At 40.6% G+C, this 20,445-nt stretch overlaps 1 protein-coding gene across 3 annotated transcripts in view; it reads right to left on the bottom strand.

Annotated features, from left to right (window-relative positions):
• The window catches only part of PACRG (parkin coregulated), a 580,605-nt gene that overhangs the window by 207,657 nt on the left and 352,503 nt on the right, over positions 1–20,445 (bottom strand). For 2 of the 3 annotated variants that reach the window (XM_058435659.1, XM_032162072.2), the window contains exon 4: positions 17,191–17,340. In XM_058435659.1, the coding sequence (XP_058291642.1) occupies positions 17,191–17,340 (150 nt within the window). Of the gene's footprint in view, positions 1–2,693; positions 2,756–17,190; positions 17,341–20,445 lie in introns of those variants that run through there. The other variant, XM_058435660.1, reaches the window with a different exon arrangement.

The raw sequence follows: 20,445 nt of genomic DNA, 5'->3' as shown, positions 1-20,445 counted from the left end.
TACTTATGTTATACATTTATTAAACTCTTTTATAAACTCCAAAAGTAAAAATTTCATACTATTACATAAAGGCTGAATTTGGATTTACTTTTCGTCCAAGAATAATGCCACTCAGACGTTTTAAAAAATAGATCACAGTAAATGATTAGTATTGAACACTACTTTTTTAAGTTTAGTAACACGAATAAAAATAACTTCGGAAGAAACTGAAAGTTTAGAAATGTTATTAGTTTATTATTGTTGGTTTAAACACTGGAAGATTAAATCAATATAGCTGAATGATTTCTCTATAACAATGTAATTAAATACCCCATTAGGTGCAGTTGACGCACTCAGTATTTATGGATGGAAAAAACTATACAAGTTTTACTTTTTATCTCTCTTTCCATTTGAATAATCCTGTAAGTGCCCTTTTTACTAACTGATTCACAGTTTGAAAATTACTTTATCTCTCTGCATTCATTTTCTCATCTGTTAAATTAGAGGAAGGATACTTTCTTCCTCCTGGGTTTGTGAGGATTAAATGAGATGATTCACGAAAACAGCTTAATCCAGAATCTAGCCTATAAAAATCACTAAATAACTGTTAGCCATTTTTAAGACAGTTAACACAAAAGAACTTGGAACAAATTAATAAGTCAATAATCTACAAATTAATAAGTCAATAATCTCATTAAAAATTTAAAAAATTATAAATCTCTACTCCAGCAATGTGACTGGAAGAACAACTCTCTGAGATTTACATTTTTGAAAAACATAGTTTAGGCAAGAAGTCATTCTAAGAATGAATCAATGTTTAAGGGAGGAGATTTCTAACTTTCCATTACTGATTTGACTAAAGTCACAGGATCATGTCACAATGTTGGATGTTAACCCATAGCTTTGATAATAGAATTCTAAAAACATGTTTATCTTCCTGGTCTAGAACACCTCAAATAGCATACTTTCTATAGAATGTACCATTTTTTTCAGTGACCCAATGTTGAGCCATTTCATTGAACACAGCTTATTATAGATTAGTTAACTATATCGATGGCCACTTTTTAAACTTTCCAAGCTTTAAGCAGTTTTTTTTTTTCTGGTTGAATATTTCTTTGAGTCAAGCAAATTAAACCTTTGCAGCTTCAAACGGAATAGTTAAGTGCTGATAATCTTAACTGCATAATTTCAGAGTCAATTTTATGTTGTACATGCCAAAGATGTTCAACCAAGAAATTAAACAGTAATTAGAATTTATCTTCCAATTACAATCTAAAAGTGATCATTCTTTAAATGTGCTAGATTGTGTCTTGCAGGTTTTTATAATGGAAATTCTCACATTACAAAACTATCATTTTAATAGGTGTGCTTGGTACATTATGCATTGGGCCTGGAAGTTATTTATTTAGAGAGAATTATATTAATACTAAAATCATTTCTATGCTAAGTGATTATTACTCAGCAAAGGTTTTATTTGCAACGAATTATTTTTTTAATATGGGAAATCAAGAAAAATTTATTAGTGCAATAAATTTCTAGTAAAAGTAGGTAGAAATTTCTAAGAAAAAGTAGGCTGATTTTCAGGAATAGGGCCATAGAAGTGCTTCTCCATAATGTACTAGTAAATGTAGTTTAATGTCTTCTTTTGAATTACTTCATAAATAGTATAAGAGTACTTGTTCAATGAGTTATTGTTAAGAGTAGGAGAACACTCTTCTCTGTGTAATATACAACCGTGTTTAACTTGAAATATCAATTTGGCAAGGTAACTGAAGTATACATGGCAAAAGCAATTTTTAATGTGTTTACTTATTATATTTGGGAGAATTGTTGGGAGAACTATGTGATTAGTTAGAAAAAGAGATTGTGAACAATTGCACCTAAAACAAATGGTCTTTTACCAAAGAATTATGTTTAGAAACGAAAACATTGTGTAAATTAAATTGCCTAAAAGAGTAAGGTATAAGCTTGCTCTATATCTTACTAAAATTTGTACAAATGAATCACATGCGAGTTACTATTTTTCCCCATGAGATCCTCAGAGACTCTGGTCTCTTTGCACATGCCCACGTCCTTTTCAACTTCCCCCATAAATTGAAGCAGCACAAGACCCTTATCAAATGGTCTGTGCAATCTTGGACTTCCCTGCCTCCAGAATCATGAGCCAAATAAACTTCTTTTTAAAAATAAATTACCCAGTCTGAGCTATTCTGTTATAGCAACACAAAAAACGACTAAGACAGCTCCATACACAGATTTTATCCATAACTCTGAGAAGGAATTTGGCTGGGATTAAAAAAAAATTGAATGCACACCATGTGGTTACATGCCTTCTAACACAAAAAGTGGAACAAAGAAGATTCTGTTTGATGTTTTTAATTAGGTGAACTTGCTGATAGTTTTCTGTGTTTAGAGTTTTTCTCAAGATATTATTGATTACTACTCCACAATAGAAATTGATGATATGAAAACATTTTTGCTTCATAATGTATAAGAATTTGTGAAGATCAGCAACAGCTACTTTGATCTGCCACCATGTAATAGTTGTTAAATCGGATCAATGAAACTTCCATTTACTTCAGTACCTTAAATAAAAGAAATCTTTTGATCAGAATTACCTTAGAAATGCTATTTCTGGCAATCCAATTTACACTTCCAGAGTACCTGCCACTCAGGTTTGGAAGGAGGACCTGGTTATTTCTTGGGTGCTGGCTTTGGTTCATTCCTGCCCTATGACCTTGGGCAAGTCATTTGATCCAATGCTCAGCTTTTTCATCTGTAAAGTAAGAATAACAATTCCAAAAATAATACAGTGTCGAGCTGCGCTACCTTCGCTAAATGTTGGCAGTTAATTTTGTATCCTCTTGATCATGTACTTCAAGCTCCCAGTCATGGTCATCCAGGCATCAATTTTTTGATGATTTCATTCCAAAACCTCAATTCTACAGATGTCCCTCCAATATTTCTGTCCCCTTGTTATTCAATCGAACACGAATCAAGGTATTGTTGTGAAAGGACTTCGCAAACAGAATTAAGGTTACTGATCTGCTGACCTTAAAACAAGGGATTATTCCGCATAGTTTCATGCCTTGTAACAAAAAAAAGTGGAACAAAGTTAGAAGGTTAGTTAACACTCTGCTTGAGCAATACTCTTCGTTATCTGGGTGGGAATCACACGAGCCCTTGAAAGCAGAAGAGGAAGGCAGATGAGATGCGGCAGAAGGGGAGGCCGAGTGATAGGAAGCCCTCCATTGCTGCCTTTGAAGATGAGATGGTCATGGGCCAGGGAATGTGGGCCGCCTCTAGCAGTTGAGAGCTCCCCACTGCTGCCAACCAGCCAGGAAATGGAGACCTCAGTCCTGCAACCATTAGAACTGATTTCTATCAACACCTGGGATGAGCCTGGAAGTGAATTCTTCCTCAGAATCTCTACAAGGAACACAGGGCAACTGACACTTTGACCTCCTTAATAGATTCTAATCATATTACATAGCTGAGTCTGCTGGATTTCTGATCTGCAGAACTGTGAGATAATATGTGGGTGTTGTCCTAAGTGGCTAAATTTGTGACAATAGAAAACCAATACACTCTCCCTCCATCCACCCATTCAGCAAATATTTATTGATCTCAGGAACTGCTAAGAACAATTGCTGAGCAGGTGGAAAGCAGTGAAAAAAAAGACTAAAGTCCCTGCCTTCATGGAATTTACATTTAGTAACAATACCTACATTAAAACAAACAACAAACAAACAAATAAACGCTAGCTTTCAGCTCATTGCTGTTTGATCTCATAGGCCTATTAGATTAGAACAAGACTAGACCTATTAGGCAGTCCTCATGATGGGAAATGCACCAGGTGATGTATCATCCTCCCTGACCATATGTCATACACATTTGGGTGGACTTGCAAATCTAGTTGGTTGGTAGCTTCAGGACAAATGGTCTCTAATGCACTTTGGTTGGGTTTATAAGCAAGACATACATATCATCATGTGGTCCTTAGCAAAGATTTAGCAAAAATTATATACATTGCAGCTCCTAGCAAAGATTTGGAAAAAACATACTCTTACAAATTTCAGGAAAGACCTGATAGACAACATTTGGAGGTAGCCCAGAGGGGGAGAGTCTCCTTGGGATCCTTCCAGGATGCAAAGCATGCTAGTAGCACTGATGAAGCTGACATTCCTACTCTTCTGCAAGAGGATTATGTTGATGGTGGAAAATCTGAGATTGGATTGCAGTTCCTCACTGTTTCATTAGCTAAGAGAGAGCATTAAGCTTAAACAGCACTGTTTTTGCCATTTAGCAATCTCAATAAGTCTGCCATCAATGCTGGATTTTACTGTTCCAAGTTGTACCCTGACCTCAGAGTCAGGTTATTAAAGAGAGGAGTAGAAGGTAACGATGAATGGTTAGAAGGAACATAAAGTTTGCAGGATGGTGTCCATGTGTGGCAAGGTTCCCATCCTTGTCTAGACCTGCTTGTTTCCTGATGGTAGTGAAAACCTCCTTCACCCCTCAGGCCTTCCATGGCTGTACACATTGATTCAGGTTCACTGGGCAAGGCTCTGGGGAAGTCTTTGAGGGATTTGGTAAATTGAAAATGACTGTGTGGCCGCATAGTGTCCATTTTTAAAGGATTTTTTAGGAAGCTTTGCTGTGCTGGCACATAGTAAGCACTCAACTTTTTTTTTTTTTTAATGAATCAGTGAAGGACGTACTATGTGGTTCTCTCTTTGGCATCCCCCCCGAAAAAAACTTTCATAAAAACCACATTGCTCTCTAATGCTTTTGGAGGTAGCCCGGTGCATTAGTCTTTGTGTAGGCAGCGCAACCAGGCTTAAGGTGAGAGCAGGAAGGCCTCATGTTCCACAGCCGCCAGTGGCTAGCTCAGCAGGTGCATGAAGAAAGGTGAATGTGCAGGTTGTTTTTTAAGCAGGTTTTTACAGGCCTGACATCACACTCCTTCTCCTCACTCCGTGGTTGTCTACGGTCCTAACAGAAATTCTTTGAGAAATTTTAGTTGGTCATCAAAAAAATAGAAAAAGTACTGATTCTCTTTGAATATCATTATCCTTCACTCACAGCTTTTAAGAAACTTTGGAAGGACAAAATATGCTTCCAGAAAGAACAACATCTAAGACATTGGGTTAGGTGATTGTTTACCATATTTATAATAAATAAAGACACATACAAACATATGTAACATTCAGTGATTTCTGTTAGAAAAACTATAAACTTCTCAAAACCCGATGTACACAAATAAATATCCAAATAGCATGCAGGTAAAACACAAAGCTTAAAATAGTGGGAAAATTACCGAGCAATAATCCCGTCATTTTGGGCCAATTACATTCTTGTTTTTTAAATTTCAGTATTGTATCATTAGTTTTTTAGTTTGTGACAAAGATACCTTCAAGAAATGAACTTCAGATGAAATGTAGGGTTTTTCAGCGGGGGGCAGAGGCAGAGTTGTAATCGGTATGCAAAATCTAAATTAAAAGTCATTGAATGGACAGTGATTTTTAATTTCATTGTATGACTGCCTCAAAATGAATATAAATATGCTCACTAAAGCTCATATTAAAATACTGTATTTAAGAGCAAAAAAAGTAAATTGATCTTCGAGGGCTCTGAACAGAGCTTGGTCATAATAACGTTGCCATCATTACCTTTCTTCTTTATTACTTGGAACATTAATTCAAGATGTACATGAGAATATAATACAGAAAGCAGGCAAGCAAAAAAATATCAATAATATTTGCAGTTTTTCTAGGGAATATGTCCATTGTATTTTTCAACTCCACATTTATTGATGGTTAAGCTTATTCTGAGCCATTTATATTCCATTCTGTCAAAGTAAAAATTACAGATTTTTAAGAAAGGCAATAAAATGGAAAGCTGATTTCATACTAAATGGAACATTTATCCAACAGTTTCCTATTTGGAGAAAGCAAACCACAGGTGTGGCAGGGAGCTGACACGAGGGTCCCTCGACCTGGGTGAGCTGTGGACCCAGGCAGGTGTGGGGGCCGCCATCAGCAGAACTGCTTAAAAAGTCGCGGGGAACTGGCCACGCGCTGGGGGGACAGCGGCACGTGCCTTGGTGTCCTCGGAGGGCACAGTGGCTGTGCTCTGCTCCTGACCCGACAGCTGGAACCCTCTCGAGCAGCCTGAAGGTGTCCCCAGGGGCTGGCCGCGGGACGCCTGGGCCTTCCCTGCGGTGCAGAATGGAAAGGCCGAGGCAGCAGGGGGCAGCACGCCGGGCGATCAGTGCACAGCATGGGAGTGGGTTTCTCACAGTGAGCGTGCATGGGTGGGGGCATTTTTGACCCTGTGTGATAGGAATCTAGAAGGGCCCAGGGATCCCAGCACGAGAGGCTGAGGCGAATGCAGCTGCAGGGCCGTGGAGGCTGGACACAGGTCCCTGCAGGGGAGGCCGTGGTAGGTTCGGGCCGAGCCGTAGCCGCCTCCACCTGGCTGTCCTCGGCCCCTGGGGCCGCCCTGGAGTCCAGGCAGCCACGGCTCCTGCGTCACTCCCGCCCTCCTGACCTCTGTGGCGGGGAACTCCTACACAGAGGCAGGGAGAGGCGAGGCGACACACGTCAGTCCCTCTGCGAGCTCCTGGCCCGGAGCCCGTCCGCGCTGGGCGGGGAGAGAAGGTCTGAGAGTGAAGCAAGCTGCGTGTTCCCATCAGTCTCTAGAAGAGCACGTGTGATTCAAGGAGCCTGGGAACTCAGGGGAGGGCAGAACAATTTACTCACCCTCACCACCCACCCCTGCGAGAGGTTCCGCAGTGGCAGGGAAAGGCTCCTCCACCCAGTCAAGCTTAGCTTTTGTCTCTCACCCCCTTTAAACGGACCTTTTAACGATGGCATGAATAGTGATATTCAACATAACAATTACACTTGGTGACATTCTTATTTTCTCTGCAATGTCCACAAAGAGACCTTTAAAAAGTCATTAGTTGGTGCTCATGGAAGATTTGCATATAAAGGAAAATCAGAATGAACCCTTAATTATCAGCAAATCCAGAATAGGTGATATTTTAGGGGACTTAAAAACTACAAATTATGAGCTGACTGAATAGAGAAGCCTCCTTAAATTAAATCTTTAGAAATTGCTATTTGCTTTCTTGCTCAGATTAAGTAAAACTTTCTGTTGCATAAATAGAAAAGAATGCTGTTTTCTCTTGGGCAAATATCTGCATGCCTGCTCATTTGGGGCCCATCTTGAGCATTTAAATACATTAAAGCATATTATACAGATTTCTGTAGGCAGATCTATAAGGCCTTAGCTGAATTGGTGGCAATCTCTGATTGGGAAATGTGCCAGTTCCCAGCTAGCAGGAGGGATGTCACGGGCCAAGCACTGGAAACGAGTCGCAACCCAGCCATTTCATCTGTGGATCCCTGTTGGGGTACCTCACAGGGGTGGAGGGATGACAAGGTGTCAGAGGTGTTTAAACCAGAGCAAATCCATCTTAAATAGAAGCTGGGTAAAATGAGTCTGGGACCCACTGGGCTGCATCCCCAGACAGTGAAGGGATTCTAAGTCACAGGATGAGATAGGAGGTCGGCACAAGACACAGGTCATAAAGACCTTGCTGATGAAATAGGTTGCAGTAAAGAAGCCGGCCCAAACCCACCAAAACCAAGACGGCGATGACAGTGGCCTCTGGTTGTCCTCACTGCTACACTCCCACCAGCGCCATGACAGTTTACAGGTGCCATGGCAACGTCAGGAAGTTACACTATATGGTCTAAAAAGGGGAGATATGAATAATCCACCCATTGTTTAGCATATCATCAATAAATAATCATAAAAATGGGCAACCAGCAGCCCTCGGGGCTGCTCTGTCTATGGAGTAGCCATTCTTGTATTCCTTTACTTTCTTAATAAACTTGCTTTCACTTTACTCTATGGACTTGCCCTGAATTCTGTCTTGCGTGAGATCCAAGAATGCTCTCTTTGGATCTGGATCAGGACCCCTTTCCTGTAACAAAAGCACACATTTCAAACATGGCTTTGAAAACAGATCCAGCCAAAAGCCAGTTGTCCCAACTGTCACCTGGCATCTGGGCTCTCCCGCCTGATGAGGAGGGATACAAGAAATAGGACCTCTACCCAGCAAGGCAGATTGGGAATAATCGGAGGGGCGAGCCCTCTGTTCTGCTAGTGGGGGTGGAGTCAGGGGAGGTTACTGAAAGGATGGGATGTCTGAGTGTGGATCTGGAGGGAAGAGGAGAGATAACTCCCAGAGTCCCTGGACTGCCAGTAGGGTGTCTCGTAGGCCGAGAAGCAGGCTTCAGATCACATGGCCTGTTCCACACACAGGCAGGGGCATGAGTGCCAGTTCCAGCTCCATCCTGAGCTGCTGTTTCCACACTGCAGTTCCCTTTGAGGACTGAACTCTGACCTTTTACTTATCTTGCCCAAATTCCTATCTAAGGGACCTGGGGAGTCATGCCCCACAAACCATAAAATCTCATCAGAGAGGTTTCATTTAACGCTATATAACGTGGCTTACTTTCCAGCCTGACTCTAGCGTAACCTCACATGACAGACAAAGAAGAAAATCAAAATATTTCACCCCAAAATATGTTTCCTTGCCATATTTTGAAATGGCCTGAAAAGTCATTTTAGTGGGGAGAAAGTTATATCTATAAAGAATCTCTGTTAACATAAAAGATCTTTCCCCATTCTATGCCCTCCCAGTCCTGAAGAGATTTATGGAGAGTCTAGCATCTTTTAAGGGTCTGATTAGGAAACATCTGCCAACTTATTTTCTCTAAGGGTACCACCTATAAGACTTCATCTACATAATAAGAAACCTGGTTTCCACAAACCCTTATCTTGACCCTGACACACTTTTCTGTTGATTCCAGGTTTTTAGACAATAACTTAACTCTTTCAACCAATTGCCAATCAGGAAGTCTTTGAACCCGCTATGAACTGTAAACCACCACCCTTCTGGACCAAACAAATGTATACCCCACACATATCAATTGATGTCTTATGTCTCCATAAAACATAAAAACCAAGCTGTAACTCAACCACCTTAGGCACATGTGCTCAGGACCTCCTGAGACTGTGACTTGGGTCATGGTCACCCATATTTGGCTCAGAATAAGCCTCTTTAAATATTTTACAGAGTGGGACTCTTTTTGTCGACACCTTTCATCACCGTTTCAGAACCAATGAATGGGATTCTCCTACACAAGCCGTTCTAGATACACCACATTTGCCACTGGTCCAGAAACAATGGGGATGTGCCTGGGCCATGAACCTGTCTGCAACTCAGTATCCTCCTGGCAGTCTGATCCCTTCAGGTAAAGTTGCATAAGTGGGGACAGTGGTAAAGCCAGATGCTGGTGAAATGGGGCTGTCCAGGAGAAACTTGGCCATGACAACTTGGAGATTTATACAGAGAAACCACAAATATAAGGGCCAATCGAAAACAGAACACAGTAGAAAGAGGTTGGGATTTCACTAGTTCACTGGGGCAGGCCAATGAACCTGCTGATGCAGCCCTATGCGTAGGTCACTACTCAGCCCTTCTTTGCAATGATGTGAGAGGGCCAAGGAAGGAACGAAACTATCTTCGGGGGAAGGGAGAGCTGAGCAGTGAAAATTTGTCTGGGTTGGAATATTTGCAATTAGGAATTATTAGCATCTAGAAAATGAACTTTGCATTGCATTTCTGACTGCTGGCATATCGGAAAGGTATTGATTCTTGAATATTTATTTAATATATAATCATCTTTGATGTTAATTATGATATTAACTTAAATAGATTTCACTTAATTTTCTTGGAAGGACCATATAAAGCCACATATATTCGGTTCTCTCCATAAATCCTGTGCTGCAGGTAGGAGACATTTACCTAACACGCTAGTTTCAAAGCACTTACACTCGATTCCACAATTCATTCCCCTCCTTCTCTCCAAGTAGATACTCCTGAAAAATGACCTTCTTATAGTTCTCTGCAAGTCAATGAGCTGCTTTAATCCTCCCAATAACTTCATTTTTAAATTATGGAGACTAAGGCACAGAGTTGTTACATAACCCATCAAAAGCCACAGCTGGCAAACAGAGTTTGAACCCAGAAAAACTGCAGCCAGAGCCTTTGCTCCTCAGTGCTGTGCTCGGCAGCTGCATGCTTTGTCCCATTTCTTGTTTCTCCACAAATTATTCCATCTGCCCAAAGCATCTTCCCCTGCCTTGTCCACCACGTGACCCATATTTATTGGTACAAACCCCTTTAGGCACAGAGTGGCCTGAGCCTCTTGCCCAGCTGGTTTGGGCTGGGACAGTCCCAGGTGACACTGGCCTCACTGTGGCCAGGTCCCTGGAGACTGGGCTGGTGCAGCAGCACCCTGGGGTGCTGCTATGGGATCCCCAGAGCAGCATCCAGAGCTGTTGGAAGTGTGAGCTTCCATCTCTGGTTAGTTTGCAGCTTTACTGAAGAAGAAGAACATCAATTCCCTGCATCTCCCCTACTCAAAACTTATCCAGGCCCAGTTTCTTTCTTAACTAAACAAACCCTTCCTGCTGAAAGGAAAAGGCATGACATTTTTGTTGTTGAAAGAGGGAGTTTTCATTAGTCCCTGCAGAGCAGGCTCAGTATCAGTAGTTACAGCAATGTGAAGGAGTGAAACAAACACGAAACCTCTACCTTTATCAAAGATGAGATTTTCTCTCCACAGGCTGTAGGAAAGAGGTATATCATCTGGACTGGATTGAATAGTGTCTCCCCCAAATTCCTGTCTTTTCTAGAAATTCAGGATGTGGCGTTACTTGGAAATAGGGTCATTGCCAATGTAAGTAGTTAAGATAAAGTCATATGGCAGTATTAGAGTAGGGTGGGCCCTTAATCCAATCCTCATGAGGGCTGGTATTCTCATAGGAAGAGAAGAGACACAGAGACAGATGCACAAGAAGAAAGGCCACATGAAGATGGGGCGGGACTGGAGTGATGCGTCATCAACAAGCCAAGGAGCTCAAGGACGGCTGGCACCTCTGGAAGCCAGAAGCAGCAGGAAGGAGGCTTCCCCGGAGCCTGCAGTGAGAGCCGGCCCTGTCCACACCTTGATCTTTAGCTCATAGCCTCCAGAACTGAGAGACGATACATTTCTGTTGTTTAAGCCATTCTGTGTATGGTAATTTGCTACATGGCTCCAGGAAGCTAAGATACAGCCTTCAGAACTGGATTCTGATTTCTTTAGTCATCACCCTACCAGGTTACAGACAACTCAGAATAGTCCTTCCCTCCAGGCAGGCACAACAAGGGAGGTCTACAGAGAAGAGCACATAGGGATGTAATTTACAGTTTGTGACTGACCCCACTCCCCTGATGCTTTTTACAAGTGGATTTGGGTTGAAAATAGGCTCAAACATAGCAGTCTCAGTGAATAGGAAAGACATTTAACCTCACAAGCATGTGTAGGTTTCACCATGGTAAAGAGGTCTTTATGGGCTGACCACGCGTGGGGGCATCAGGTGAGGGAGGGAGGCCTGAGCCCTTCCCAGGACCATCTGCTGTCCTGGGCTGCCCTCTCACTTAGATCACTGCACAACCGTCTGTTTCTGTAGAAATGAGTCCTCCGTCCCCATCCTCAAAGATTTTCCAGGCTTTGGGAGCTCTGCTTATAGAGAATGCTTGGAAGAAGTAGGGATATTGCACTTGGAGAAGTGAATACCGAGGGGGAAGGAAAGTTTTCTATAATTTCCCGAGGGCTTGCTATATGTGGAAAAGGATTAACCATCGTGCTGTGTAGTTTAGATGAGAGAGGTGAACCAGATGGAAATGTTAGGTGCAAATTTCCTTTCAAAACAGGAGCTGCCTTTCTCTTTGGAAGTAGAACAGGCTACCCCATGAAGTAGTGAGGCTGCTTGGACAAGACGGAATAAATAAGTACTGGTTGTGTAGGCTGAGTTAGTGAACTAATTTCACACAGGCACATATTAGGCACCTGATTCTACTAGGTGTGCCAAGCTCTACATAAGAAAAGGAAAGACCAACACAAACGTTTTGCCTTCGTGGAAGTAATGATTGATTAGTTTGGTAAACTGGAGATACTCTTAAACCAAAGGACCCCTACATGGATCTTCCAACTTTATAATCCCAGGATTCTCTGCAGACAAATGAGTTAAGTGTGCATGGAGGAAGTGCTCAGAGAGACTAGATATATGCATGACAATTCCAAATCTAACTTTCAGAAATGTGGGGGGCAGTAGTTCTAATAATTTCCTCAACGAATTTAGGATGATCTCATGCTTCAAACTGAACACATTTAACCATTTCAAAGGGACTTCAAAGTAAATTTCTAAAATGTAAATCATGAACGCAAAATTGTTCAGAATTCCATGGGGAATGAACCTGAATTCCAAAATTAAATGTAAATCTCTGTGAGGAGAAATAACCTTTATCTACATCAACTTTGGGACAGAAAAACTGAAAGTTTTGTTGCTGCTGTTGTTGTTTGGTAAACAATCCGTTCCCAGAAGTTCATCAACTCCCAGAGAACTCACACGAATATCAAGGAGGGTTTGAATCAGGTTGACTTACAAGGCCTAGGTTCTCCTTAGAAGTTGTTTTAAAAGATGATCAACATAAAATAATTACTTCTATTTTTTAGAAGCCATTTAAATTACAGGTCAAAGACCTGGTACAAACATCCTAAAATTTTGCAAACTTCAGGCATCCTCATTCCCTATACGTTTTAATGTGCCTGCATCTGAATTAAAATTTTAAGTCTCTTTAATGAACTTTTTATTAGTCTATAATGGTATACATCTTAGATTTATCTTAGATAAAGCCAAACAATTTGATTTCTACAAACGTGGGGACATGATATTTCATTATTATGTTTACTTTTGCATATTTCATGACATAAATTTACGATATTGTCAGAGTCTCTGATATCTGGAGTCTGAAATCTTTTAGGTAGGGATTGTTTCAGAACTACTGGTACTATTGGAAATGAACCAAAATATGGTAAACAGGCCTGTCAGAGAGCCCTAATCTGCTGGCGGAGCAGCTGTAAATGCTTTAATGCCATTTATTGGCTCATGCTCCTCAAATGTAATACTCTGCATCATTAATTTGGTAGTTTCATCTCTGAAAGCTATAAATTGAAGATTCCTATTGTTTTAATTTTCTGTAATCTTTAATAACATTTGTGAAAGAACATAGGAAAGAATAAATTGCTATTGGCTGTATGACAAATGCATTCAAGGAATATTTTGTAGAAACTCCCCTTTCTCTTTCCCCTCAAAGCAGTCACTGGAAAGACAGCATGTTTTACGTCCAAAATTCACTGTTTAGAATGCAAGGAAATAAGCTCAAAAGCTTAGATGGCAGTTTGGTTGTTCCGAAGAGGACCCTGGCCCAGGCTTTCCTTGTCTGTGCTGGAAAGAGGTTTGTCTTTTTTAAATACAATGCTCCCTAAACACCAGTCACATATTCAAGCTGAAAGATTATGCCAGGAAAGGATGGATTTGAAAACCTGTTACCAGTGAATGAATCTGAGTCTTTTTGACTTATTTGGCCACTCGCCCTGCATTTGGCAATTACAGGCAAAATGAACCATTTGAAGCAAAGGCACTGACGCAGCTGGTGAGACCAGGAGGCCACATGCCACTCACAGGCTCACAGAGGGCCAAGCGACAGGTCACCCAACGAGAGAGCGCTACGGGTCACACACAACACTTTCGGTTGCCTGGTTATGTTGTTACATAATAATTTATAGAGCATTATATTCTTCTATAATATACACTATTGTATGTGTATAATATTGTATACGTATATAATGTAGTGTAATCATAATGGCTCTCTCATTAATATGCGGTCATGGACAGGCTCCGTGTGAAGGTGCCCTGAACACCTTGTCTCTAATTATGCCCACCCTAATGAAAAGTTGTTACGATGCATATTTTGTGTAGACAGAAAAATTGATGATTAGAGTCTTTAAGGGATTTGCCTGAGGTCACAGCTTTTCTGGCTCCAAAATGTTACTGTGTAGTCCACACTACCATTCACATCTCAGATTTATCTGTTCTTGTTTTAACTATAGCCTAATTAAACTCTGTGAAAAATATTATGAACACACAAGAGGATACAGCCACTTTCTCTGCTAGAAGAAGAATGATCTAATGGGGCTGGCTCTAAGTTTTCGTTGTTCTGATCATGTAGATGGGGCCTGAATTGGTGCTGTGAGCATGGACTGTTCCTCCCTGCCCTACTTGATTTCCAACTGGTCCTTGAAAAGACTGGAAGCCTGGGCTCCTCACATGGGCCACTGTCCCAACGTCCAGGTCTCTGGCTCTGCAACCCCAATTGCTTATTTCAGAGGAAGTTCATGTGACATTAAAACAGGAGACATTGTAAAAACTTCAGGCAGTAGAACTGATCTAAAGTTTGCACTTCGAGGGGATGCTGACAGACAGGTCATTTTATTTGAAAGAATATTTTTTCCCATTCTTTTTTGTCACTTGTATCTGGTCTCATTCTAAAAAGAATTTTGTAGTGGGACTTGAAAGAAATGTTTTTGAATCTGAGTTTAACGAGACATTGATTTACATAAAAGAGAAATACAAGAAAAAGAGGAATACAGAAATGTGCAATTGTTCTCAAATACATTGAAATTTAGGAAGAGTTTTTTCTACTGCTACATACTGTCAATTTCTAATGTAATTTTAATTGTAAATAATTATATCTGTTACTAAGGACATCTGCTTAAATAAAATAAGTCTATATAATTTTGTGATGTATATGATAAAGCAGGCTTTATTAAAATGTTATTAAAGCTAAATCATTTTTCTAGTGAAAATTCTAATGTAATTGAAAATCCTGTGATAAGCTTTTTTTTTTTCTGATAGAATTGGATCTAGGGTAACATAGCTACTATAAGGAACAGTTTTAAGTTTTTATAGCTAGAATGCTCCAATTTTGTAATAGGACCCTCTGAAAATACAGCAAACTGCAGGCTGGCATTGTTGTGACAGGTTTCTAAGATAAGAAGAAAATGAAGCAGAAGATAATATTTTTCCTTTCAAATGTCAGAAAAATGTTAAGCAGAAAAATAATTTAAATGTAGAATTCCTGATGCATGCATTTAGAAAGACTCCAAAAGAATTAGCTGAGTTTGGAACCAATTAAGGACTCTAGTATGAACTTTAAATGTCCCACATTGATAAAATCTTACTAGGGATTTATTCTTAAAGTCAATAATTTTCTTTGTTAAGTATATGAACACCTGTGAGTTAAAGATTTAAAGAAAAACTATAATGAGAAAGCAGAAGAAACCAATTGTTTTGTTTAATAGTCTAGAGCTCCCAACAAGATTTATCTGTCTTTGTGGCAGCAATATTTATCCATCTTTATAGATTTCCTTGAGGATAAAAAAAGATTCTAATTGTCCTTTGAACATTACTGATTTTCTATGTTTATACAGGGATACAGAATGATGCTTAGATATAAGTTCTAGCTTTTATTGTGTGACCAACAAAAGCATGAAGTGTTGCAGTAGCTACCCTATTCCTAGATACTCAGGCAAGAAAGGAAAAATGTGTTCAGGCTCATCTTCCATGATCATCAAGTACAGAAACAAATGTTCACATGGGAGAAAAGCTACAAGAGGCAACTTTTACAACAATTAAATGGAAATAGTACTAGTACATGCATCATAGGTTTGCACGAGGATTACTGAGGAAATATTAGTGAATCGCACACTTCAAAAATGTTAACTAAGACATTCGAGGGTGGCTGTTCCCTGATGCTTCCATCTCTTTAATAATGCTCTCATCTCTATCAGAACATCTTTACCTCTATCTCCCTCAAGTTACTAGAATCTAAATATAAGGTGTGCAGTTGGAGTTTCTTTTATGGACCTTAGTTGAACAAGGTGCACATCTGGAGTCTCCCATAACTTCATGGATATTTGCTGCTACTATATGGTAAAAATATGAACTACGAATGAAGACTACTTAAATAAGTATTTTCCAAAATACTTATTTAATACAGGAATGTTGTTACTAAAACATTAAGTTTTGACAATAAGAGACTCCATTATTAAAACCCAGTTATTACTTTGCTTAAAGACTAACCATCTTGCCTGAATGTCCACCTTACCCACAGCTCTTCAAATAATTTGAACAGAATACCATTGCAGGCACTCCCTTACAGGCATTTGTAAGCTCCTATAACTCCAGTTTGAAGTCATTTTTCTAAATATGTATAGTATTTAACATATAAGCCAGTTCTACTATTGAAAGAGAGCTAAAAGCTTCTTGAGAATTCCATGATTTCCTGAATAGTCTATGCCTGGAGCAGACATAATAGCAATTGAGTAATAATATAAAAAATAGTGATTCCAAACAAAAGTCTGTTTGTGGCAGGAGCTGCCGTAAACTCAGCTTCTTTTTTGATTTTTTTTCTTGAATGTACGATGAGCAGATCGTGTTGCAAAAGTTTCATTCAGTGCTCCAGTAAATTACTAACTTATTGATACCACTGTCAGGAAATAACTTCAATGCTGACTTATACCATGCATGTGAGAAGTATGGAACTTCAAAATTAACAACAAAAAAGAAAATTAGACTCATCATTTCAAGAAAATCACACTCTTAATGAATAGATGTACATCCGCTGCCTGCCAAGGGTCACCAAAAACTTGCTAATATCTTTGTTAGGGTAAAATAGAGCCATCTGAATTCATCTGTGTTTTCCAAAGCTTATAGAATAATACTACGAAAAATAAATGAATCATCAAAACCATTTACCAGATTTTAATAATAGTGCTTAAAAATTCATCTTAAACCAATGGAAAAAAGCTGACTGAAATTGTAACAGGAAGTATCTAAAGTTAGAATCACTATCAAGAAAAAGAACAAACTCAAAACCTACTAATGTATTCAAAAGACCATTAAAAAACTTCACAACTTAATTATTGGAAGCTTATAGAACTGCTTCAGCGCTTCTGTACTGAGTAAGTAAGCTGTACGTGAGGAGTAGTAAATGAAATTGTTAATTTTACTGTTTCCCTAGGCAGTAGCTGGAGAAGGGGTGGGAATATGCTGTTTAGATCTCCAAATGGATTGTGGTTTATATGCAATAATAAATCCCAAACGTGTTGCTAATTAACTCTACTTCAAACCACTCCCTTTTCCTTTGGCTTAAAAGACATTTTGACTCGTGGGCTCACTCACCATTCATATTCTTAAAGATGTTCAGGACAGGGAGGATTTGACGGTAATAAGGCACCAAGGCATGGCCCACCATCTCAGCTGACACAACCAGATGCTGGAGGACCTTGAGAGTGACACAGATGACCTGTCGGTTTCGGAGGTTCAAGGCATCTATACAGTAAAAGAAGGACCAAGCAGAAAATATTTTAATAGAAAGCATCCGTTCTACAAGGTTAAGGTAAAGTTGTCTTGTGGTTGCATTTAATTAAACTGCACTCTAATGGGGACCCATGGGCCTTTATTTTTACAGCTTTGGATGACACATTGCAACCCTAACGTTTTAAATGGAATCTTGTCTGATTACTGTTTATTCTCCCCATTGGCACTGATTTCTCACCAGCCCTAGGAATGCACCTCATTTTCCCCTCGTAGAAGAGGCGGGGGCTCTGAGTTGGATAAGCAGTATGAAAGACAAAAGATCACTCAGTGTCGCTGGAGTTAAAGGAACCCATGTGGGTTGACAACAGATACATTCTCATGCAACAATCTCTTTGATGCAACAATCCGTACCATTCTTAAAACCATTAACATGGAACAAACATTTATTTGGGAAGGAGGGTGGGGCGTGGTGTTCAAAACTATAGGCTCGTTACAAACACCGAGAATATTCTTGGTAGAAGTGAACATAAAGTGACTACGTTTAGGCCCTCAAGAAAGTAGGAAAGAAAAGCAAAATTTTTTAAAGTTCAGTTAGGAGGAATCAACACATAAGCTATAGGAGACCACAGGAATATGACAGTTCTAAAGAAACAGTTCTGAGTGCAAAGTAACAAGCTGTACTGCAGAGACAGAGCAAGAGATGCCACCAGGTAGGGTCTGAAAGGCACCATTTGTGCCAGTGGGAAGTGCAGGGGGTCAGGAATCAGGATGCTGATAACTGGCTATGTGAGCTTGGCCAACTTACTGGCACTTTCTTGGCCCCAGTTTCTTCAATCATGGGAGCCTGTTATGCACTTTCTAAGATAGCTAAATGTGCCATGGTTTAAGTAGAAGAGCCAGATAAAATATCTATTATAGAAGGTCAAAAGTGTGATTAATAAAATGTGATGCCTCAGATGACTCCAAGAAGAAGTCAAAGGCTATTATTTGTAAGATGTTCTACCTTCTAATGAAAAAGATTGACTATGACCTTAAAGCAGATGCCACTGTGAAGGGACAAAAGGACCCAGGCTATAAAAAGAAATGATGCTTTGGTCAATACATCTCTGAGGCAGTCCTGACATTGTTCTTGAACTCCAGCTCACATTTCCATCAGCCTGGATCTTGCCAGAACCTCAAATTTAGTTTGTTCCAAAGACTAAATTTCCTCCCTGAACTTTCTTTTCTTCCCTATGTTCCTCATATTTAGTAAAGATAAACCTTGTTCCCAGTCACTCCAGGTCAAAGCCTGTTTCTCCTCCTTCGCATTCCTCATGTTACCACATCATCTGGTGTTCCTTTTGCAGTATCTCTTGAATTTGTGTCTCCCTCTCCATCCTCACCAACACTCCTCTGGTCCTGGTCTCCATCCTCACCTCCTCTACTCTGGTCCCAGTCTCCATCCTCACTGCCTCTCCTCTGGCCTCACTCTCCATCTTCACCTCCTCTCCTCTGGTCTCACTCTCCATCCTCACCTCCTCTCCTCCAGTGTCAGTCTCTATCCTCACCCTCTCTGCTCCAGTCCCAGTTTCCATCCTCACCTCCTCTCTTCTGGTCCTGGTCTCCATCCTCACCTCCTCTCCTCTGGTCTCACTCTCCATCCTCACCTCCTCTCCCATGGTCCTGGTCTCCATCCTCACCTCCTCTCCCCTGGTCCTGGTCTCCATCCTCACCTCCTCTCCCCTGGTCCTGGTCTCCATCCTCACCTCCTCTCCTCTGGTCCTGGCTTCCATCTTCACCTTCTCTCTTTTCATCCTGGTCTTTGTTTTCATCTTCTCTCCTCCAGTCCCAGTCTCCATTTTCACCATCTCTCTTCTGGTCCCTGTTTCCATCCTCACCTCCTCTTCTCTGGTCCTGGTCTTCATCCTCACCTCCTCTCCTCTGGTCCTGGTCTCTAGCCTCACCTCCTCTCCCCTGGTCCTGATCCAGCCTCACCTCCTCTTCTCTGGTCTCAGTCTCTATCCTCATCTTCTCTCTTTGGTCTCACTCTGCATCCTCGCCTTCTCTCCTCTAGGTCTCCATTCTTATTGCCACTCCTCTGGTTCTGATCCTTGGGATGTGTTCACTGGAGCACTGGCCTGCTCTTGTACGGCTCTCTTTTCTTTCTGTCTTTCTCCACTTCCCCAACCTGTCTTTCAAGGTACTGCTGGGTTAACCTCCCTCAAGCATATCTGATCATCTCACCACCTGCTAAAATTGCTCAGAGCCCCCTACCCGCTTCCATTGGCTGCAGAAGTTGTGGGGTGCTCTGAAGTGTTTTTATACCACAGCCCTTAGTTTGTTGCTGAAAGGGATGACTCATACCCCACTTTATTTTTTAAAATTTTCTAGTGATTCCAGAGGAAATAGCTGCAAAACCGCTAAATGATACCTTATTTTCCAAGACTTATAACTGAAGATTTGGTTTAGTTCAAACTTATCCTAAGTGCTTCCTTTATGCCTGGCTAGTTTGAACTAAACCAAATCCTCTGTTAAAAGTCCTAGAATATAAGGTATCATTTAGCGGTTTCACAGCCATTTCCTCTGGAATCACTAGGAAGTTTTTAAAAAAAACGTGGTCAGATTCATCCCCCCTAGCAACAAACTAGGGTTTGTTGCATGAGAACACTTCAGAGCCCCCTACAACTTCTGGTCCAGTCCAGACTCTGTTCTTGTTTAGTTTGAAAGTAAATACAAATGTAATGAAAAGAGACGGCTCAGCCTTCACTCAGGGAACCAACCTAAATATAACCATAGAACTCAGCAGCACGATGGCTCATTACAGCAGCAGTTAGACACACTGCAGGACAAAATATATCTGCTGAAAAACAACTAAAATTAGAATGCTATCATTTAGCTTAAGAGCTGGAGTCATGAGATATTCAAGAACAAGGTTTCAGATCACCATGAGAAGGTGAGGAGGAAGAAGGCACGCAGCGTGTTGCACAGCCAGCAGTAGAGACTCTCTGTCTGGTCTTATCCGATCTAAAAGCTGTTTTGCCTTTTTAGAATGTCAGGGGTTAGTGAGCCTTACGTACTGACAAGCTCAGGTTACCAGGAGAACTGGGAGGCCAGAAATGTTCTGAGGACTAGGGGCAG

The sequence above is a fragment of the Hylobates moloch genome, unplaced genomic scaffold (assembly GCF_009828535.3).
Source record: "Hylobates moloch isolate HMO894 unplaced genomic scaffold, HMol_V3 SCAFFOLD_2, whole genome shotgun sequence".
NCBI classification, from domain to species: Eukaryota; Metazoa; Chordata; class Mammalia; order Primates; family Hylobatidae; genus Hylobates; species Hylobates moloch.
Note: the sequence above shows the minus strand (reverse complement) of the source record. Positions and strands in the feature narration are given on the sequence as shown.